Below are 23,310 nucleotides of genomic sequence, written 5' to 3'. Positions count from 1 at the left end.
AAAGTCTAAGATTATTTTGGTCTTAAAATTCTGGGTCTACTTAGTACATGCACACACACAAACTTCTTTGTGGTACTGAGAATCAAACACAGGACCTCACATATGCTGTGGATATCGCTCTGTGTAAATAAAATGCTGATTGGCCAGTAGCCAGGCAGGATGTATAGGCAGGACAAGCAAAGAAGAGAATTCTGGGAGGTGGAAGGCTGGGTAAGGGAGACACAGCCAGCCACTGCCATGACAAGAAAGATGTAAGGTACTGGTAAGCCACGAGCCACGTGGCAAGTTATAGATTAATAGAAATGGGTTAATTTAAGATAGAAGAAGTAGATAACAAGAATCGTGCCATAGCCATACAGTTTATAAGTAATATAAGCGTCTGAGTGATTATTTTATATGTGGGTTGTGGGACCGTGGGGGCTTGGTTACACCTGGAGAGAAGATCTCTAACTACACACATATGCTAGGCACACACTCTAGCATTCAGTTATATCCCTAGTCCAATTCTTAATATTTTGGTACTCTCTTTTATGGAGCACTGTTATTCTTAAATATATACTGTATATCTCCATTAATGCCTAATTACTCATGACTAATTTTTACTTAAATACACACACACACATACATATATATAGTCACTGAAAGTAGAAACTACTTCATTTCATTATGAATAGTTAAGATGTACTAACTAATCCTGGTCCCCTCTGCCCCATTGTTCCAGATGAGTAAAGTATTTGACGGAGGAACGCATTTTCAGATTTCCAAGCAAAGCCACTCCATTAAGCAAGCCTAAATTTAGATTGTCAAAGCCCCATGGACTCAGGAAAGCAAGTTGTTGGGTCTCATAAGGAGTCTTAAGTCACTGCAGTTGGAAACGCCCTTGTCTCAGCGGGAGCCTTTGTACTAGATTGCTGTATTGGAGGGGGGAGGCGGGTATCTAGAGACTCCGATCTTAAGGCTGTCGGTTCAGATTTTAGTTGAAATTCCATATTCTTGACCTTTACACACTCTAAAATCATGAATTCCGAGCAGCTATTATTTGTAAAAACTCAATCAGTGAATAAATATATGTGAACACATTTCCCAATGTCCCTTAGCTAATAAAAACGTAAATGAATTGGGGGGAATTCAGCTTAAAAGTGAAAACAATTTACAGCTCTGTGACAACTTGACAGTGCCTGAGCATGGGCAATTCTCTTTAATGTACTTCTTTTTGCTGTTGTTCTGTGTGGAGACAGATTCTCACTGCCTATGGAGCCGCCAGGCCTTGACCTTCACGCTCCTGCCTCAGTCCTGAGTGCTGGGATTCAGCTGTGTACCACCACCCCTGGCTTTCTCATCCAGCCCCTGACTACCAGTCCTAAGGGTGGAAACCCTTTTTACATAGCTCCTGGTGGGCTGGCTCCTCCTGGTGGACTGGCCCCTCGGAGGCATGGCTTCTTGCACAGAGCTCTCTGTAGTGTGGAACTTGTCACTAACCCACAGAAGGTTATCACTGAGACTCCAACTCAGTTCCAGTCCTGTTTGTCATTCTGGAAAAAGGGAACTTAGAATTGTATTTGTTAGATCTAATTCATTACATTCGTGTGTGTGTGTGTGTGTGTGTGTGTGTGTGTGTGTGTGTGTGTGTTATTCAAAGTCAGACCCAGGGTGTCGCACGAATCCTAAATGGTCTTATAATAAAACCTGGGAGCCAGATATTGGGGTAAATGCTGAAAGATCAGAGGAAACAAGCCGCAGCCACTTCTCACCTCGCCAACTCCTCAGCCGATCCTGTCTCCACGAATCCTCAGACTGAATGCCTGAGTCCTCAGCTGAAAAGCTTTCTAGTTCCTGTCTCCTCACGCCCAGCCATTTCACTTCCTATCTCAACCTTCCCAGTGCTGGGATTAATGGCATGTATGCTTTCAAAATACTGCCTGGCTCTGTTTCTCTCCTAGACTGGATCAATCTCTTGTAGCCCAGTGTGGCCTTGAACTCACAGAAATCCAGACATATCTCTGCCTCCTGAGTGCTAGGATTAAAGGTGTGTGCCACCACTGCCTGACCTCTGTGTTTAATCTAGTGGCTTGTTCTGTTCTCTGATCTTCAGGCATTCAGTCAGGACTCCTGGAGACAGGGTCAGCTGAGGAGTTGGCGAGTTGAGAAGTGACTGCGGCTTGTCCCCAATATCTGGCTCGGGGTTTTTGGGATTTGTGCAATACCGGGGCCTTGTAAATGCTGGGTAAGCACTCTTCCACTGAGCTACAAGCCCAATCTGTAATTTACTACGTTTAAAAAAAAAAAAAAAAAATGAGCTGGACATGGTGGCGCACGTCTTTAATCCCAGCACTTGGGAAGCAGAGGCAGGAGCATCTCTGTGAGTTTGAGGCCAGCCTGGTCTACATAGTAAGTTCCAGGCCAACAAGAGCTATATAGTGAGACCTTACTCTGCTCTACAGAGATGTCTAGGTCTCTATTTACATAAACATGGTTTCTATGCTTCGATAATTAGCTACAATATTAGTAACTTCAAGAAGGAAATGTATTCTAGCAAACACTTTTCAAAGATAGGATTTGGCAAAACAGTGTGCTCTAAAAATAAGTCAATGATCTAAGAAATCTTAATTATTTCCTTAATTAAGTCAGTATTCAATGACCCATTCATCAAAGTCTTTGTGCTAATGCTCAACTTAAAGACAGTTTCTCAACCTGTTCTCTCAGCTTCCTTGCAGAGATGAAATCATTCTCCATTCCTGATTTTTCTATAACTCCCCTTCTCAGTAAATACTGTATATTCTGCTGCCTGGATATTTCTTTATCCATACTACTCATAGCCTCATTGAAAGTATCCTACTGTCTATAATTCACATAAATCCATACAAGTAAATTCCCTGCTTAAAATCCTTCCACCCATTGCCGTCACTTGCAATACAATGATCATGGCACACATCACCCTCCACCACCTCACCCTTGTCTACCCCTCCAAACTGAGCTGCCATAGACCTTATTGTCCCATAACATTTAGATTAAACTCTTAGACTGTGTCCTGCTCTTGATGTACTATTCCCTGGGCTGCCCATCCACTCTTAAGCCAACAGATCCCTGTGCCTCCTCAGTGCTCAGCCTAGGAATCACACCCTTTGTGAGTTCTCTTAGGTAGCATCGCCCTCCTCCATAATTCTGTTATGGCAACTTCCATCCCATTATAATTTGAAAGAGATTCCTCCCTTGCCCGAAAATAGGATTGATCTGTAGGCAAATTTCTAAATGGTCTTAATAAATAAAAACATGGAACCAAATATAGGGGTGAAAGCCTTAAAGAAAGATCAGAGGAACAGGACAAACCATGAGCTAACCTCACCTCACCAACTCCGAAGCTTCCCAAGAGAGCGTCTTACTGTATACTCACATTTATATGCCTTTCCTGTTCTGTCCTCTCATTGGCTGTCTTAGCCCAGCTACCTCACTTCCTCTTCTTACACAGCTCTGTCACTGTCTGTCTGTCTGTACAGACCTCCAGACCTCTATGGTTGCTACTGAGATTAAAGGTGTGTGTCACCACACTTGGCTCTGTTCCCTAATGTGGCCTTGAACACACAGAGATCCTGCCTGCTAAGTGATAGAATTAAGGGCATGTGCTGCCACTGCCTGACTTCTTTGTTTACTTATAATGGCTGGCCTTTTTCCTCTGATCTCCAGGCAAGCTTTATTTATTAAAGCCCAGATAAAATATTACCACATTTCAGCACAAATAAAATGTCACCACATTGATCCTCTATTCACTGGGAAATTAAGGGAGTGGTCCCATCAGCCCTCATCTCTAAAGTCTATCTGGCAGAAAGAATTCTTCCCTGGAGTCTGATGGTGTCTATGGTGCACTTTGGAAGCTGTGCCAGAATCAGTCTGTTCACTTGACAGCGTACAGGCTTGAGGTCACTGCTTTTCTGAGCACCTTTGACAACTAACAAAGAGCATGCCTGAGAACGACATGGAAGATACTCCTGGAGAGGAACTTGCCCCTAGAGCAACTCAGCAGTGTGTCTCTCTGCTAAGGCTTGTCTTGAGCTGATAACTACCTTTTGGCCCATACAGGCAGTGCTGAAGCAAGATGTGCAGGTGTACAAGAAGAAAGTTAAGAACAACTCTTGGGTTGTGTGAAAGGACTGTGTATAGATAGCTCCATGTTAATCTGCCTCCTTGGCTCCCCAAGACTAGGGGATTGGAGACTGGTAATAGCTAATATCTGTTCTCTATAACTTAAAATTTTTTGTTTGAAAAACATCTCCCCACCAGAAAAGCTGGAAAGATGGCCCTGCAGATAAAGGTATAAACTCCTTTCTCAGATGACCTCAATTTGGTTACAGCATTCACATGGGAAACCTCACAGCCACCAATAACTCCAGCTCCAGGGGATCCAGCACCCTCTTCTGGCCTCCAGAAGCAATTGCCCTCACATGCACATACTCCACACAGAGTCTCTGTCTGTCTGTCTCTCTCTGTCTCTCTGTCTCTGTCTCTCTCTCATACACACACACACACACACACACACACACACACACATACACACATACACATACACACACACTCCACTTTTAAAAAGAGACAATTTGACTTCAAATGCTACATATTTCTTAGTTTAAAATCTTCAAACACTTTTGCCTGAATAACTGGATTTTTTGGTTAGCTTTTTTTGTTTGTTTTTTGCTTTTCAAGACAGGATTTCTCTGTATAGCTTTGGGGCCCTCCTGGAACTCACTCTGCAGACCAGGTTGGCCTTGAACTCAGAGAGATTCACCTGCCTCTGCCTCCCAAGTGCTAGGATTAAAGGGGTGCACCACCACACCTGGCTTTTTAGTTAGCTTTTGAAGGTTTCTCCATTTGTGCGATTGTGATGGTTAATATTAACTGTCAACCTGACAGGGTCTAGAATTTTAGAATCACCAAAGAGAATGTCTGTGAGGGGAATTCTAAATTACATCATTGAAGTGGGAAGGCATACCCTAAATATGGGCGGTACCATTCCATGGCATGGGATTCTAACCAAATAAGAGGAAGAATCAAGCTGAGTAGCAGCATTCATCTGTTTCCTGGGATACAATGTGTCCATGCTTGCCTTTCCATGCTTCCGTTGTTGGCAGGTATGTTTGCCACAGAAAAGAGAAAAGAAACTGATATAGTACATTCAAGAGAATCCCAGTGTCTTCCTGCCTCCAGCAAAAATGGCTCTCTAGTTGACATGGGTCAGTAGTGCTCAGGTCCAAAAGAGCCAACGAGTTCAGAAAAGAATTCAATAAATGGCTGTATACATGTGGCTATATGATTAGAGACACAGAGAACGGTAAAGCCAATTCAAGCTGCATGGACAGGTGGAGCTATAGTTTGCTTCTGCGGGACATATGAAGAACTTACAGGATTCACTATTTGAGATGAATGTGCGCCTTGGAACAGTGCACACTCAGATTTGAGCCCCACATACTGGTTGTATACTCTTAGGTATTTCACTTTGCTTTATAAAGTTTCCCCCTTTATAAAGTGGAATTAATAGAAATCTTCCTTATGAAATTGTTAGCATTGGAAATAATGCTTACAGAATAATAATGCTTATAGAATGCTTTTCACACACTTGGCTCCTAAGATAAGGAAGTGGCAATGTAGGTTTTCTGGGATAAGTGACATGATGGACTTTGTTTCACCCACATGCCCCCAGTGACTGCTCGAGGAGAATATATAAAAGGCCTGCTTTCTTGACTTAAAACAACCAAAGGGCCCCTCAGGTCCAGGGCTCTCTGAGGTGCAGCCAGGTTGATGGAAGGGTTACACAACAGCTTAGTATTTCCCTCTGGTCCCTTGGTGTCCTTTCTGTCCCTTCCATGGACACTGATCTCAAGAATACTTCTTTCCTACTAAACCCTGTCTCAGAGTCTCTTTCTGAAGCAACCTGACCTGTGACAGCTAACAGTGCTGGGTTGTCACTGATCTCCTGTTGATCTGAGATGGTATGGCACTCAGACCCTGTGTACCTTGGCCAGGTATCAGGAGTATGCTTGAGAAAGTTGGATAAAACATCACATAAAGGAGAAGTCCCAAAATACATGTGCAACTTGCCCATTAAAAGGCATTTGACAGATGGCGCGCGCCTTTGATCCAGCACTCAGGAGGCAGAGGCAGACAGATCTCTGTGAGTTCAAGACCAGCCTGGTCTACAGAGTGAGTTCCAGGACAGCCAGGGTGGTTACATGGAGAAGCCCTGTTTCAAAAAACCAAAAAGGGGAAAAAAAATGGGGCTGGGCAGTGGTGGCGCACACCTTTAATCCCAGCACTTGGGAGGCAGAGGCAGGTGGATCTCTGTGAGTTCAAGGCCAGCCTGGTCCACAAAGTGAGTTCCAGAAAGGCACAAAGCTACACAGAGAAACCCTGTCTCAACCCCCCCCACACACACAAAAAAAGAAAAAGAAATGACATTTGACTATTTCCAGGAGTTACAAGCATCCTAACGCCAGTCCACACAGGCCTGGGAGCACAGAAGTGGTTTTGCTGTTCCTCTGAAATAGCTTATCTATAAAGTTTACATCAATATCATTAAGCAAATGTAGTCATTAGTCTTTTCCAATATTGAGCTTTTAATAACCTCTCAATGGCAAGGGCCCAGCTAGAGGTCTTTCTGGAAGCAGAACTGTTCTCCTTGCCTGTGTCTGGGCATTGGTGGCGTTAGGTAGTTATTGTGGAGCTCGGCTTGCATTCCAGGCATCTTTTGAGGAACTCGGTGGCATTTCGGCTGGACCCCCAGTTGTACTCAGCCCCCCCACCAGGCATATTCCATAGAGTTAATGCAAATTAAACAAAGGTTTGTAGCCATGAGAACAGTCCTGTGTGCAGTTGGAATGAGAACGGCCCCCATAGGCTCACAGATTTCAATGTTTTATCCCCGTTACTAGAGCTGGTTGGGAAGGATTAGGAGGCGTGGCCTTGTCGAAGTGGGAGTGGCCTTGCTGGAGGAGGTGTGTCACTGGGGGTGGGCTTTGAGGTTTCAAAAACCCCATACCAGATCCAGTGTCTGTCTGTCTGTCTGTCTGTCTCTCTCTCTCTCTCTCTCTCTGCCTAGGGATCAGGATGTAAAGCTCTCAGTGCCCTGTCTGCCCTGCCTGCTTCCTGGCATGATAATAATGGATTAACCCATTAACCCTCTAAAACTATAAGCAAGCCCTCAATTAAATGCTTTCTTTTATAAGAGTTGCCTTGGCCATGGTGTCTTGGCACAACAATAGAACACTGAGTAAGACACTGTGTTAATGTCTAGGGTTAAGTCAGACTTGGATTTGTATAAGGACAGCATCTCCCAAAACAGCCTTACCCAGGCTTGCCCTTTCTCTGTCCTTTCCTACACTGATTTTACCAGGTAATAGAGTTGAAGACCCAGGAGAAGTAGCTCATTGAGAAAGATCAGCTATTGCCAATTAGCCTGGCCCGGTTCACTTATTAACTAATCAAAAATACTTCCAGAAGATCACGGCCAAGGGCCTAGACTGTGACCAGTGCTGGCAGCACCCACTGGATGGCAGACTTCATGTCTCTCGGAGAAAGGTGAACACAAACATGATAAGGCCAGCAGCAGGACAGTGGCACACCGAGTGCCATGTGACCAAAGAGCAATTCCCTTCCCCAAGCCACTTCTGCATATATCAAAACCCTGGATCCCTGTAACCTTGTGGTCACTTTAGAGCTTTGCTCGGGGAAGCCCTCAGAACCCAACAGTTGGGTGTTTTTCCTAATGGTTTCCAACCACTTTGTGGCCTTGAAATAACATAATGTTCAGTTGGCAACACACGGTGGCAGAGACCTTCAGTGGTGACATCTCAACCAGGGTTGCTAGGCAGGCCTGAGCAGACCTGGGTCATAGAGTTTGTAAACTTGCTGGACAGATGCACAGATGTGACATGAATGTGCCAGGGACTTTGCTGGGCAGGGGATCATGCACTCACCCCACTGCCCATACCTAGCAAGAGGAACAGCCACACGTGTGCAGAACCAGGCTCCTCTATCTACTCTCTGCATCCCACTATGAAGGCTGGGCCATGGGCATACCTGGAGCCCCAAAGACGGAGGCATCCTGCCCTCTCCTCTAGTGCATATTAGGAGATACATTTCCAGGCCCAAGAATTGTTTCTAGACCTAGAGACACCTCTTGTGCCTTGCACTGGATCCATCCATCACAGTGAAATGAGCATCCCTTGCAGGATAGGAGCTGTACATAATAGTGCTCCCTACCTTAGGCCTATTAGAGAAGCAGTTTCTAGAATTGAATAAATTTTAACTGTTCTTTCTGTTTTCTTTGAGCAATGGCCCTGAGGTTTTGTTTTTCCGTTTTCAATTACATAACCTAGTAATAAATATCTTAAACATCTACATTGTTAAAGCCACTTTATCACCCTTTTAAAAAAAAAATTAAGCCGAGGGGTTGGGGATTTAGCTCAGTGGTAGAGCGCTTGCCTTGCAAGCGAAAGGCCCTGGGTTCGATCCTCAGCTCCACCAAAAAAATAATAATAATAATAATAAGTCGGGCAGTGGTGGCACACGCCTTTAATCCCAGCACTTGGGAGGCAGAGCCAGGGGGATCTCTGTGAGTTTGAGGCCAGCCTGGTCTACAGAGTGAGATTCAGGACAAGCACCAAAAATTACATAGAGAAACCCTGTCTCGAAAAAAATAAATAAATAAATAAAAGTCAAGCGTGGTATCTCATGCCTGGAGCTGGAGGTAAGAGGATCAGGAGTTTGAGTCCAGCCTCTGCTACAAAGGGGATTTGAGTCCAGCCTGGGCTACGTAAGACCCTATCTCCAAAACTATTAATTAATTGAAATTAATTTTAAAACAAACTGTTTGAAGTCCTGTCTTAGTAGATGAACATAGAATATGATAACTGGCATCATCTAATAGAATCAGTGGCTTTGGGCATGTTTGTGGATCCTCTCCCAGGAACCAGGTGGGGAAAGGAAAAGGCTGGATGTAATTCTAAGACACCAGAGTAACTGTGAAGCCTTGAGGAGTCTGATGGAGGCAGGAGGCAGAGGGTTGGGCCCATCTCCGTCCTCACCTAGAAACCAGAGTCCAAAGACCAGGACAATAAGTGTTCTGGAACAGACCTCTGCTACAGCAGAACTGGGGAGAGGCAAGCTCGTCCTGCGCCTTGGGTTTGATGATACCTGCAGCCTGTGCTCTGACGGCCAGGTTCATAGCAAAAGTGTAATGAGTTAAATGGAGTTTTCACACTCTGCATGCACATCCTCTGCACCCACAATGTGTGTCAGTGACCTAAGCCGGTTCTCTGATCTGAGCAAGGAATGTCAACAGGGCTTCTGCGGCATGAACCTGGCATGTGAACCTACCTAGATGAGTGTGCCATAGTGAAAATCAACCCCAGCCCGTGACATTTTCATACAGAATGGTGATTGTTGAGGCAAAGGGGCTTCTGAGTTTATGAAGGAAAAGTGAGAACAATGTCTAAAGGAACATGAGTCTTCTCTCCCTCTGAACTTGTGATTTCCCTCCACACCAGACTTTCCACTCTGCCAGGAGCTACATGGACCCCATGGCAGCTATGTAAGAGAGTGGGTCCAGCAGATGGTCCTCACTGGTTCTCCCCTGGCTTCCTGGTGAACCAGCTGCTCTTCTAGCTATGGCCTCCCAAGTTCCTGTTGGTAAATAGCAAAGCTGAAAAAGTGGGCTCCTGGGTCCAGAGCTCAGCAAGAGTTCCCTGTTTCAAAGAAAACAGACAAGGGTATAGCGGATGCCAAGGTTAGGATGTCCGTGGTCCTGCTCTGAGCATGTATGGCCCTCAAACTCCCTTTGCCCCAGAGAGCTGGGCTGAGTGCAGTGTGGGACTACAGGGCAGAAAGCAGAAAAATGCCCCAGTAATCGCTGCCCTTTCGGCTCCACTCACTTGAGCCTGACCTGAGAAGATGATCTGATGTGCTGGTTCCTCGGTGACAATACAAAGCTTTCACACAGTGTCTGTGCCTAACCCCAGACACACAGGCCCTGACACTGAGCAGGAAACTAGGGAATCCTCAGTCTGCAGAAAATGTAAATGTAAACTGGAATAGTGGCCAGAAGCTGTCCCATCCCTGGTGCCTGTCCTTCCCCAGCCAGGCCTTGTTCGGCTCTTGCCTTTTCCAGGGAGCCCCTTAGTCTGCGTGTTGCATTTTCCCATGCCTGGTCTCTGGTACTTTGGAATCACAGGGTTCTCTTTCTATAAACCCTCCATCTTACTCTCCCCCCCCCCCACCGCCACCGCGCCACCACCACCTCCCCCCATTTTACCCCCCCCCTCCTCCCTCCATCTTACCCCTGCCTCTTCCCTGTATCACCCCTCTGTAAGGTCCCATAAAGGTTCTCATTTAACCCCATGTGGCCCAGAATGGAGAAAGCCATGGTTATTCACCCTCATGAAGCCTCATTTAGTTTGGACTTCAAATCTCTGTGCCTCTCAGCTTGGCAGGATTGAGAAAGGTTAATGATGGGGCTTTCTACATACTGCTTCTCTACCAGGGTGCACCATGCCTGATTCCATCCAGGATGGGTTAAAATGAAGTGCTCTCTTGCCCAAGGCTGTTTATTATGAGGCAGAAAATGCAATTAACCTTAAGTGGTTTGGGTCACTGGCCCAAGCTTGCTTTCTCCTCGCTGCCTCTGTCCTCTTGCCAAAGAATAGTCAAAACAGAGACCCAGGGTTGGGCATGGCATAGAGCAAAAACATAAATGTTCCCATCATTCTGTGCACCACACAGAGAGAATGAATGCCTTCACTTACATGCACTGTTGTTTTCAATATGTGTGTACTGTTAGATTCATAAATTACAGAGTTACTTTTAAATGAGTGCTTAATATGTTACTATGACCCAGTAACATCTTTGGGAAGAGAACAGCCTCCCAGTTTAGCTGGGGGTAGAGACTTGGGTGCTATGCCTCAGCTTCCTTGTCCTGAAGATAAACAGGTGCAGGCTTGGAGCTGTGACTAAATGGTAATCACCTATACCACAACTGCCTGTTTCTCCAGGGTAACCAGTGACATAGCGTTTGCTCACTCTTTCCCCAGGTTTCTGTGTGGTTGGAAATTAGCTTCAGCCTTTAAAACTCACGCTAGCTGTCTGCAAGGCAGTAACTACCGTGGTGGGAATAGCGTTTGTAGAGGAAAACCCACAACACCCCGCCAGTGCCTTCTCCTCCTCTATTCCACTGCTCTGAGGGAAGCGCTCGCTCACATAGGGCATGCTGCACAGACCGCATTGAACACATTTTCTCCCCTCCCAGAGAACTCTAATTAGGAGTGTAAGCTCATATTCTGCAGCAGCAACAAGGAAGGAGTGGACAGACCCTGTCCCAAGAGACACTGGGGGAGTCCTTCTAAAGGCTCGGCTTGTGACCCACCAGCCAGCAGTCTCAGGAGGACTCCTAGTCTCTGTGCTGTTTCTGTGGGAGAGCGAAGAGTGCAGGATTGGGGCTGCTGCTTCAAGAATGTGTTGTAAGAGGGAGCGTTGGCCAGCAGAAGGGGAGGGAGGGTACTTTCACATGGCTTCCTCCTTTAATGTGGCCATGCGGCACTCATCTTTCAGCCTCTGCAAAAGAAACTCCTTAAGATCTTTGCTAAAAGACTTCCTTAGCATCCTGCCCTAGTTCTTCCATAGTACAGGGTAAGCCAGCAGAAGAGAGGAGGTGAAGAATGAAACTTTGGTGAAGATCTTCATAAGATACCTGTTGCTGGAGGAGGGCCAGGCCCTTCTGTGATTGCCCGTGGACCTGGTTATTTCCCCGGGTAATGTCTTTGGCTCTTAGAAGACATTGACAGTTGGCTGCAAATTTCCACGGAAGCTTACCAAAGGGCATCTGAACTGAACTGCAAAGCAACTTGGGACATCTGCATAGACAGAAGCTTGCAGGGCTCCAGGTGTTCTGACGGTCCCCTGCAAATCGCTCTCCTCCTGGCTCAGGAAGGGTATCCAGGCAGGCCTGGAAAGTAGAAGGTCTGTTGTATTTTATGTAACCTTTCAGGCAACCTACCTTCTCTTTATTGAGTAGTTTATTCAACAGATACTGTGAAGTCCTGCCCGTCTTGGGTAAGACGTTGTGCTAAGTTCTGGGGAAGGCTGCTCAAAAGAAGCAGATGAGAGAGAAACAGGGGAGAAGCTGGCAAGGTAACTGAGTGCTGTGTCATGAGGGACATAGATAGGAAAGCGAGGTGCAGAATTGGGGCAGCCAGTCGGTCTGTAGACCTTTGCGAGAGGAGCCTCAGGAATTGTGTTCCAGGCAGGAATGCAAAGACACAGAAGCAGAAGAGCTTTGGCATGTTCAGGAACAGAAAGGTTGCCAGAGTGGAGGCTGGAGAGTGATTTGGCTATGTTCAGAGAGAGGCAAGAGCTAGGCTCTGTAGGACATTACAGACCCTGACCAGACTTAGGACTTTATTCTGAGAGCGTGGGAAGACACTGACTGTTTTAAGCAGACATGAGTAGTGTAATTAAAGATCACTGCCACATTGCTTGTAAAATAGATTAGGAACTGTTTCCGCAATGTGGACCTGGGTAAATAACATTAGGTTTATTGGACTGTATACAGTGGTTTAAAACTCTGAGACATAGCTGTGTACACTACTATAGAAGGGTTTGCAAGAAACAGTGTGTATAATTGTGGAAGTTTAGAATGAAGCTCAGGGGAAGAGCACTTGTGAGCCCCTGGATCCCCAGTACTGGGGGGAAATGTGTTATGTATTTTAAGGGCTAGCAAAATGGCTCAATAGATAAGAGGGTCTGCCACCAAGCCTGATTGGATAATCCAAGTTTCAGTCCCCGGGCTCATGTGGTGGGAAGAGAAAACTGACTCCTGAAGGTTGTCTTCTAACCTCCACACATTCACCATGGTATGTGTGTGTGTGTGTGTGCGCGCGCGCGCACACACACACACACACACACACACACACACACACACACACTATAAATATAAATATATATTTACAAATATATATTTTAAATTTTTTTAAAAGGCGACATCCATGCCTATGGATATACCTATTGAGAGAGACTATTACATAGCAGTCTGTTTGCAGGCTGCCCCTAGGAAGACTATGGGGCCCAAGAGGGGATGGAAACTAACTTTGTAACATAGTCTTTTGTACATTTAAATAACTTATCCTGTGCTTATCTTACTTATTCAGCAAATAAGACGTGATGTCTAAGATGATGTCTAAGTTGTGATCACTCTGGTTACTGGTAGAGAAGGACAGAGAGGGCAAGAGTGGAAAGAGAATGTACTAGAAGGCACAGGAAGGAGTCCAGCTGAGAGACAGGTGTGGTTTGACCTATGGAATTGGCAATGGGGACGAAGAACAGTGGAATATGCGAATTCTGGTGTCTCTGTGGTGGGAAGTTATTGAATTTCTCCCAGGTGCTCAAAGCCTCCAAATGCCGGAAACTCCATGAAGCACTGCACTGTGGAGGACGGTTACGGTGTACACTACCTTCATATCCAAAGGCAATTCCTAAATCATGCTTACAATTATTAAACCAAAATCAAAAGCAAGGCATGGCAGTGCTGGAGAATCTTGCTGTCCAGCCAGTCTGGCCAAGTCAATGAGCTTCAGCTTCAGGGAGAGCTCTAGCCTCCATGTGTGCACACACATGCACACAATACACAGATGCACACATGCACACATGCACACACATACATACATATGCACACAATTCACCCTAAAGAGCTGCACACAAATACATATGTGCACACACACACACATACCTCTTATACCACACACACACACACACACACACACACACACACGTCACCCGGAAGAGTGTACATTTCTCAATGGAGCTTGCTTTCTTTGCAGAGAGATGCCAAAGGCCAGTACCTATTTGACCTCCTTTGCCACCACCTGAACCTACTTGAGAAAGACTACTTTGGGATTCGTTTTGTGGACCCAGATAAGCAGCGGGTAAGTCAAAATTCAAAGCACATGGGCTGGAGAGATGGCTCAGAGGTTAAGAGCACCGACTGCTCTTCCAGAGGTCCTGAGTTCAATTCCCAACACCCACATGGTAGCTCACAACCATCTGCAATGAGATCTGACACCCTCTCCTGTATACATAATAAATAAATTTTTTAAAAAAAGAAAAGAAAAAGAAAAAATTCAAAGCACAGATGCAGCACAGGGTTAGTTAATAGGCCTGAATCTTTAGTTGTATGTGACTCATATTTGAAGTTTAGCCTCAGGAGTCAGGGACCAGCCAGACCCTGTAGTTGGTATCATCACATCAAATCATAGCATTGAACCTGAAAGTCACTTGAACCAGAGTTCAGCTGAGGAAACTTGGCATTTCACAGATGTCAAAGAGACAGCCTCGAGAGCTTGAGCACATTGCCCATGGATGCCCACAAGAGGTGTAGCTGGTAGGCTAGTGTTGAGGTCATGGAGCCCGGTGCACAAAAGGGAGCATCTCTTGCTTCCTCTCTAGTAAATGGGCTGACCTGTATTTCAGGCAATCTTGCCCTGGTTAGGTAGAGCCTTCCCGGGCAATGCCAGCCTGGTCTATGCAGGACAGAGTGAGCCAAACAGACGTAAGCCCTTGAGCACCTTGCAAAGCCTGTAGTTCTTTCTCTGCTCTGTGCAGTGAAGACAGTTGCAGGCTGCAGGCCTTGACAAAGACTGATATCTCATACAGGAGTAAGTTCATTTCCCTTGGGCCCCTGGGTCATCTCCAACATCACTTCCCCAACCTGCCTTTTCCCTTCTGTGGTCTAGCCAGATATTGTTAACTCTAGACATGCCTGTCTCCCATTCTAGACCTCAGTCCTTCAGTTCCCCTGCCTGGAGCATGCTTCTCCTTTTCCTCACTTTCCACACTCCATAGTTTCCTCCTGACTATCCCCTTTACTTCCTTCCTTTCTTTCTTTCTTTTCTTTCTTTCTTTCTTTCTTTCTTTCTTCCTTTCTTTCTCTCTTTCTTTTTTCCTTTCTTTGTTCTTTTGTTGTTGTTGTTGTTTTGTTTTTTCATTTTGTTTCATTTTTGTTTTTCAAGACAGAGTTTCTCTGTGTAACAGCTCTGGCTATCCTGGAACTCGCTTAATAGACCAGGCTGGCCTTGAACTCACAGAGAGCCACCTGACTCTGCTAGGATTACAGGCATGTGCTACTACTGCCTGTCACCCCCCCTTTCTTTTTTGAAGATGTATTTTTATTTTATTTATGTGTATGTGTGTTCATCTCTGTGTGTCATGCCATGTGTACATCCATGCCCTCAGCAGCCAGAAGAGCATGTTGGATTTTCTGGAGTTGGAGTTGCAGGCACTTGTGAGCTTCCTGACAGGGGTACTAGGAACTGAACCTGGGTCCTCTACAAGAGCAACAAGCACTTAACCACTGAGTCATCTCTCCAGCCCCAAAGCTGCCTTTTTGTCATGCTTAAGGTCTTCCCAGACCCTGCTGTATATTCCCCTCTGCCCCTCTGTTCTCTAATATCTGCCCATCATAGCACTTCCTGCACTGTGTTACGAAAGCCTTTGTTCCTAGAGGGAACATGCAGACTGTATCTCATCCATCATTGTCTCCCATGGAGCCCAAGCAGGGCCTAGAATTCAGTTGGCGTTCAATAAGCATTTGCTGAAAGAATGAGTTAATGATTTGTGGTGCCTGGATGCTCACCTTCGTCTTCCCAGCCTGTAGACACCTGCATTTCTGCAGCTTTGATTCATCATCCCTTTACTGACTGTGAGGCTGTTATTTGGCATCCCTCGGAAGTGGGAAAATATGCAGGCTGTGTGCTCCTGCTCACCCACCGCCCATGCTCATCTGCCACTCTCCAAAGACATCATCACAAATCCTACAGAGCTTCGTAAATCCTGTAGGGCCCTCCTTCTCAGGTCTGGGATTTCCTTCACAGCTCCAGACAGGACTGTCTCTGCTATTATCAGGGGCCTTGAAAGACTTATAAGGGACAGCATCCCAGCACCACCCAGAATGTTGGGTGCTGGGCGGAGATGCCCTTCACTGGGCCACCTCAAATGCTGCCTGTCATTTGGTCGCCTGAGCCACTGTGTCCTCCAGGTCATGTTTAGGGTTGTGTACTAAAGATAGGAGTTTTAGCAAAGACTCTAAGACACCTACCATGCGGGTTTCCTCTGACTGGCCCTGCCCCCACTCTTAATGTACTTATCCTTCCCTGCCTGGCAGAGCTGTGAACAGCTTCAGTGTTTGAAGATTTACCCTCGGGGTTGGGGATTTAGCTCAGTGGTAGAGCGCTTGCCTAGCAAGTGCAAGGCCTTGGGTTCGGTACTCAGCTCTGCCGCCAAAAGAAAAAAGAAAAAGAAAAAAAAAAGAAAGGAAGGAAGGAAGAAAGAAAATTAAAGGAGTATGCACAAGAGAAGATTGGGAAAGAAGAGCATAGCCTTTATGAAGAGTCTGCTGTATGCTAAGCTTGGCAGCAGGCTCATGGAGACAGAGCACCAAGTGTGCCTGGTGCTGAGCCAAGAGCTCCATGCATGTTCCATCATGCAATCCTTAAGGCATGTGATGAGACTCTAGTAGATTAAGCCAGGTTGTCCAACCAAGGTAAGTGGCGAGGACAGTCCGGAGCCAGGGCAGTCTGGTTCTGTAGAGTGTGTGGTTTCTGAGGCTGCATGCTGAAGTCACATGGTAGCCGGAAAGTGAGGTGACTCTCCTCAGAAAAGGAACATGGAGTACAGAGGCCCATGAGCGTCCTTGGAGAAGTCTTAAGTGCCTTCTTAAATGTGACAATGCTAGTCTAAATCCACTAATTCATGGTAGAGGTACAGGAAGTGAATTCCCGACTCCCAGGGGTGCAAGGCAGACAGCAACCTCCTCCCCTGGGCTCCGCCATGGTCTCAACAGCTCCTCACTGCTTGCTCACTGAGTGTCTTAGGGCTCCTACCTCCCCTCCCTTCTCTTCTGGAGCAGCTGCCTCCAGCCAGGCCCTGCTGTTCACTCAGCCTGAACCTCTGCCCTTCTTCCACCTTGTTTGCGCCCTTTTCAAGCCTCAGAGTGTGAAGATGCTTCCCCTCTGACTTGATCCCCTCTGAATCTTGCCTCTGTCCCTGATCTCACCTCATGCTATCCGTTTGCCATTAGTTCTAGGACTCAGTCTACAAGAGGCTGTCACCACATTGTTGGGACAATCTCAAGCTTTCCCCCTTGGATCCCTAAAATCCCTCAGACAAGCTGTGACAGCTTGTCCAACTCTTCCTAAGGTTCCCCAACTCCAGTCCTCTCCTGAGCCCCTCACCGCAGTCCAAACGAAAGCGGTCTCTTGCCACTGCCCAGGGAAGGCACCTTTTCTGTAACTCAGCTCATCTTCCCTTTGCAGACCGTGTGTCTCGATCAGTCCCTATCATTTCTATCTTCTTTTTCTTACCTGTCAGTCTAGGCTTCCGTTTGCTGCATCGCTGACATCCGCTGTGTTCTCACTATACAGGCCTGTTACGCTTTGAACCAGACAGGCCTCCTGCACCTTCCCAGGCAAGGCTGCGGCTCCAGTGGTTCCCTGCTATTGCGCCTCTTGCCTCTGCTTCCCTGCGAAGCAGAGCTGCGGTGGGCCGTGTAATGTGAGAAGGGCCTCTTAACCACGCTGAGTGGCTTTAATAAGTTGCCAGCCTCGTGGGAGCCCAGATCAGAGGAAGCAAGAGAGCAAAATGTCAGCCCAGATTATCCATGTGGAGCTGACAGAGCTGGCTCTTAGTGAGTCCATTAGCTACATGACCCACAGCCCAGCCCAGAAGGCGAGAGCTGGGAACCGAGGGAAGCCAGGAGGCTGTCTGCAGGGCTGGCTACTTTCCTGCAGAAGAAGGTCTCTGCCAAGACTAAGCAGAAGTAGCCAGGAAAGAGGGCACTGAGGAACCCATCCCTTTGCCCATTCCATAACTACAAGTTGCCCATGTACTAGGCCATGGCAATTATTTGGTAAACAAGTCAGTTCCTGTCCTCAGAGAAGTTACAGCTAGCATCTTTAAGCTACCTCCAAAGCAGTCAACCCCCAAATGATAGCAATTTTAGCTGTCTACCAGTCAGCAAGTTACTTGATTAATGCAAAAGCAACAAGCATCAGTAATGACTTTTATAAAGTACCCACAGAGATTTGAGGAACTGATCAATGATGAGCTAAGCTGGGAAGAGATGCTCAGCCATTAGGAGCACTTCCTGCTCCTCCAGACAACCCAAGTTCTGTTCTCAGCACCCACCTTGGGCAGCTGACAGCCACCGTTAACTCTAGCTTTCTGGCACTCTCTTCTGGCCTCCGTGGACACATGCACTCACATGGCACGCACGCACACGCATGCATGCTCCAAATAAATAAACACCTTTAAAAGAGTGAGTGAGAGAGATTAGAATAGTCTCATTGCTGCCTACCCCCAAACTTAAGAGGCATGAGGGAGAATGAGAAATGTAGTGTTACTATATTCTAGCTATAAAACACCGTGGGAGACAGGATACTATTCTACACATTGATTGCAAATAACAATCACAAGAAACTAAGACTTTAAATATCCTCATGTGCCAGGACAGCCTGAGAAACACAAGGATTGCCTACCTGTGTTACTCAGAAAAAAAAAATGGAAGTATACACCAGCCATCTCTAGCTCCTCCTCACTCTGAAATCTCTTCTTGTCAGCACTTCTTACAGTCACCACCAACACCCTCCAGCCCACTCCTTTGCCAAAAGAAGTGGTATTTGGTACAATGCACACCAGACATTAAGCCGGCAGCTCCCCACTCAAGCCCAGCCCACTATACAGACATGCATGATTATCTGTGCCTGTGGGCCTGCCAGGAACAGGGCTCGAAGCTGGGGCTCCCTGCTTTGGGGGGCGTCACCAGGGACCCTGGGACGATTTCCCCCTTCACAGCTGGCCCATCGTTGGTGCTTATTTCAGAACACGACTTTCCTCTCCAAACTTCTATCCATACATAGCTAGCTTTGGGGCTGCTTTTACCCCAGGCAGATTGCATTCTGTCTTGCCATTTCAGTTGGATAAAACAGTTTTCACGTGACGTCACTTCTCACGAGGGTTGTCTTGTCTTGTGTTCTCTGTTTCAGCATTGGTTGGAGTTTACCAAGTCAGTGGTGAAGCAACTGAGATGTGAGTATTCATAAAGAATCTAAGCTTCACCATTGGGAGGATGGGAGGAAACCCCCAAGGGTAGTAAGATTTGGTCTACGTATGTAATTTTCCACTATTCTAGTATGTAGTGCCCCTATCCACAAAAGGTCTTTTTTAGTTTAGCCTGCATGTATGTATGTATCTATGTATGTATGTGTACCATATGTGTGCCTGGTACCCTGGAGGCCAGAAGAGGACATCAGGTCCCCCAGACCTGGAGTTACAGATGGTTTCAAGCTACCATGTGGGTGCTGGGAATTGAACTTGGGTCCTCAGCTAACACTCCCAATGCTGAGCCTTCTGTCTAGCCCCACAAAGGGATTTTTTTTCCCTTATGGTTCAGGGGCCTGTGCATGCCAGGAGGGGAACCCAGTTTTCTCTCCTAACAGGCATCTTTTCCTGCAGCCCAGCCTCCGTTCACCATGTGCTTCCGTGTGAAGTTCTACCCAGCGGACCCTGCTGCCCTGAAAGAAGAAATAACCAGGTGAGGCTGGCACACGGCTCCCAGCCACTGTGGCCTGTGGGGAGGGTGGGAACTTTGGCAGTGCCCACTCTCTTTGGAGGAACCTGTTTCCGTGTATCCTGGCCTCCCACTTTCTTTGTTCCGGCCTCTGGAGGTGGAACAGCCGGAACTTTCCTCTTCTGAGCCTCTAATTGCTCTCTCTACAAGGGCTCTGGAGTCACTAATTGTGGGACCGCCCACAGGTTTTTCTCTTGCCTATAAGGTGGCTCTGTTGATGGTTTTGGAGACACAGCCTCTTGATTTCTGGCTTGGAAATAGACTCCAGTGGCCCAAAGTCACACCTTGCTATTTCCCAAGTAACAGGAAATACTTTGGGTGGAAAACAGAGAGATTCTAGATCAAGAGTAGATCCTAGCATGCTGTTTGAGAAGGCGCGTGGAAGCTCTCTTCATTGTGGGAAGTGTGTTCTAGGGCAGGCGTGCCATGAGCCTCTTCTGAGAAGGAGAAAGAGCCTTTAGCCTACAGCCACCCTGCCAGAGGGTCAGTGAACAGGTCGGCTTTGTGCATCTAAACCAGACTCATCCTAAGCCTTGCCTCTGAGATTCAGAAGTTCTGGGTTGCTAGGCTCCCTTATTTGGTCTTCAGCAAAACCCTGATGTTCACCTGTGGCAGGTGGGACCATTGGGGACGAAATGGCACTGATAATTCTAATCCCCTCCCCATTGCCTTGGAGAAAGCAACATCAGAAAAGAGGAAACTGCCGTCACAGAGAGGCAGCTTGTCCCATACAGCCTTGAGATCTGTTCTGGATCCTGAACTACTTTGTGAAAAATCCCAAAGGGACAAAAGAAGAGGGAATGTAGAATCCTTTTCATTACTGTGAGGAGCATGCTACTGGCTTTATATCGGGTGAAAGGGATGGAGGGGTGTCTCAGAAGGGAAATCAGGAAAGGGAGAACCAGGAAGTAGTGCAGAAAAAACAGGAAGTGTGGAGAGAAAACAAGGAAGGTGGGGAGGGGTCAAGGAGGAGGGCAAGTGGCTTCACGTGGAGCTCAGTGTGGGTTGCGGAGACTCTTCTGGAGTCAAGACCAGAAAGGCTGCCTCCTGCACATGGATAGAGCTGTCTGTACCTGCCAACTATAAAGCACAGAGGGCAGCGATGCAAATGTGAGAACTGAGCTCCGCTCACCTTCCTGGGACTGAAAGTAACTGCCACCATCTTAATGAGCAGCCCAGTAGCTTCAGACAGGTCCGTGGGGACAGGACTGCTATGTTTACCAACTTGAACGGAGGGGTGTTTGGTCAAAGCACTGCTGCTCCTCAGGACCTGAGCCCCTTCTCCCTGCTCAGGGTGCTAGAGCAGACCCTGTCCACTCTTGTCCAGGTCAGACAAAACTTAACACTTGATGGTTGTTGGTTGGTTGGTTGGTTGGTTGTTTGGTTGGTTGGTTGGTTTGGCTTGTTTTTGAGACAGGGTTTGTCTGTGTAGCCATGGCTATCCTGGAACTCACTCTATAGACCAGGCTGGTCTCAAACTCTGAGATCTGTGAGATCTGCCTGCCTCTTTCCTGAGTGCTGGATTAAAGGCGTGTGCCACCACCACCCAACCAAACTTAACACCTTGTTAAGAGCTAGCTCCTTGCCTCCACCACCAGCAGTGACTGCTCTTAGACACAGGGCTTCCTAATGGTTTGTCTTGGCTATTAGGAGCTCATCATCCAATTTTTTATTAACGTGCTGGCCCTCCTACCAAGAAGCAACACAGACCTGGTAGCACAGGTCTAGTTCGTGTTGCTTCCTGACTGCAGGGCTCGGCCATACACTATTCAACACCTCATTGACCTTTGGACAACTCACAGAATGATGAAAGTAATAATTAATTCTGCAAATTATTAGGATGATTAACCAGTTTACTAGCTTCTTTTTTGTTTGTTAATGTGTGTGTGTGTGTGTGTGTGTGTGTGTGTGTGGGTACATGAGTATATATACAAGTGTGTGTGTGTGTGTGTGTGTGTGTGTGTGTGTACATGAGTATATATACAAGTGGGGGGGGTACATGAGTATATATACAAGTGTGTGGGGGGGTACATGAGTATATATACAAGTGTGTGTGTGTGTACACAAGTATATATACAAGTGTGTGTGTGTGTGTACATGAGTATATATACAAGTGTGTGGGTGGGTACATGCTTATTCACATGCAAAGGCCAGAAGAGGTCACCAGATCTTTCCATGCTAAAGTTACAAGCAGCCTGGCTTGTAATGAGTGCTGGGATCTAAATACCAGTTTTCATGATTGTGTAACTTGTACTCTTAACCATTGAGTCACCTCTTCAGCCCTTTTCTCCTCCTCCTTCTCCTCCTCCTCCTCCTTCTTCTTCTTCTTCTTCTTCTTCTTCTTCTTCTCCTCCTCCTCCTCCTCCTCCTCCTCCTCCTCCTCCTCCTCCTCCTCCTCCTCCTCCTCCTCCTCCTCCTCCTCCTCCTTCTCCTCCTCCTCCTCCTCCTTTTTGTCATCATCATAGTCATCCTCCTCCTCCTCCTTATTCTTTGTTTAAAAAAAAACCATTTTGGGCTAGATGTGGTAGCTCATGCCTATAGCCCCAGCAGTTGGGAGATGGAGGATCAGGACTCATCTTGACTACATAGAAAAATTGAGGCCAGCGCTAAAGAGCCAGTGCAAAGGTTAAGAGAACACATTGCTATTGTAGAGACCTGAATCTGGTTCCCAGCATCCACATTAGGTGGCTCAAAATGGTCTGTAACTTCAGGTCCTGGGGATCTGACACCTCTGTCCTTCAAAGACAACTGGACACACATGTGCATGCATACACACACATATGTAGAAAGAGGGAGGGAAAGAGAGAAAATATAAAAATAAATATTTTTTAAAAAGAAAATTTGAGGGCTAGAGAGCTGGCTCAGTGTGAAGAACAGCACTGGCTACTCTTCCAGAGGGCCCAGGTTTAGTTCCTAGCCCCAGCATCTATAACTCTAGCTCCAGGAGATCTGACACCCTGTCTGGCCTCCTTGGGTATCAGGCACACATCTGGTACATACAAGCAAAACACCTGTATACATAAAAATGTTTTAAATTTAAAAAGAAAAGAAAAAAATTGAGGCCAGTCAGGCTTATCTAAGACTATGTCTTGCATGGGGACATAGGGGAAGTTGGAAGGACGTACTCATGGGTGGATATGATCAATATATATTGTAAAAATGTATGAGGGGTTGGGGATTTAGCTCAGTGGTAGAGCACTTACCTAGCAAGCACAAGGCCCTGGGTTCAGTCCTCAACTCCAGGAAAAAAAAAAATGTATGAAACACTTAAACTTTTTTATTTTCAAAAAGACCTCTGGCTCACAAAACCAAATAATTAAACTTATAAATAAAATAAGCATTTATTATCACAAATTCTGTGGATCATAAATCCAGACAAGGCTCAGTGTAGACTTAGGTTTTTTTGAGAGTGTCACTATGTAGCCTAAGCTGGCCTTGAAGTCACGATCCTCCTATCTCCACCTCCCTGAGATCACAGCCTGTGTGTGTCACCATGCCCCGTGGAGGGTCGTGAACTTCCTGGTACACTCCAGCCCCCAGGGAGCCTTGCACTGAGCAAAGACTCAGTGTGTTTCCTGCCAAATTGATGACATGGTCCATGGCAATGTAGCATTGGGATCACGGCCAGGCCTCTCACCAGGTCGGCGGCAGACTTC

General features: G+C 46.6%; 1 protein-coding gene and 1 non-coding gene across 4 annotated transcripts in view; both read left to right on the top strand.

Moving 5' to 3' along the window:
* Frmd5 (FERM domain containing 5) overlaps positions 1–23,310 on the top strand; it is a 276,390-nt gene that overhangs the window by 212,986 nt on the left and 40,094 nt on the right. For all 3 annotated transcript variants that reach the window (XM_036183550.1, XM_036183549.1, XM_036183548.1), the window contains exons 2-4: positions 13,854–13,958; positions 19,071–19,113; positions 19,540–19,618. In XM_036183550.1, coding sequence (XP_036039443.1) covers positions 13,854–13,958; positions 19,071–19,113; positions 19,540–19,618 — 227 coding nt within the window. The remainder of the gene's footprint in view (positions 1–13,853; positions 13,959–19,070; positions 19,114–19,539; positions 19,619–23,310) is intronic.
* Positions 8,436–8,511, top strand: Trnaa-ugc. Its single transcript has one exon. It is a non-coding gene; the product is annotated as a tRNA-Ala (tRNA).

This window comes from Onychomys torridus, chromosome 4 (genome assembly GCF_903995425.1).
Source record: "Onychomys torridus chromosome 4, mOncTor1.1, whole genome shotgun sequence".
NCBI lineage: Eukaryota > Metazoa > Chordata > Mammalia > Rodentia > Cricetidae > Onychomys > Onychomys torridus.
This window is presented reverse-complemented; position numbering and strand designations above follow the sequence as displayed.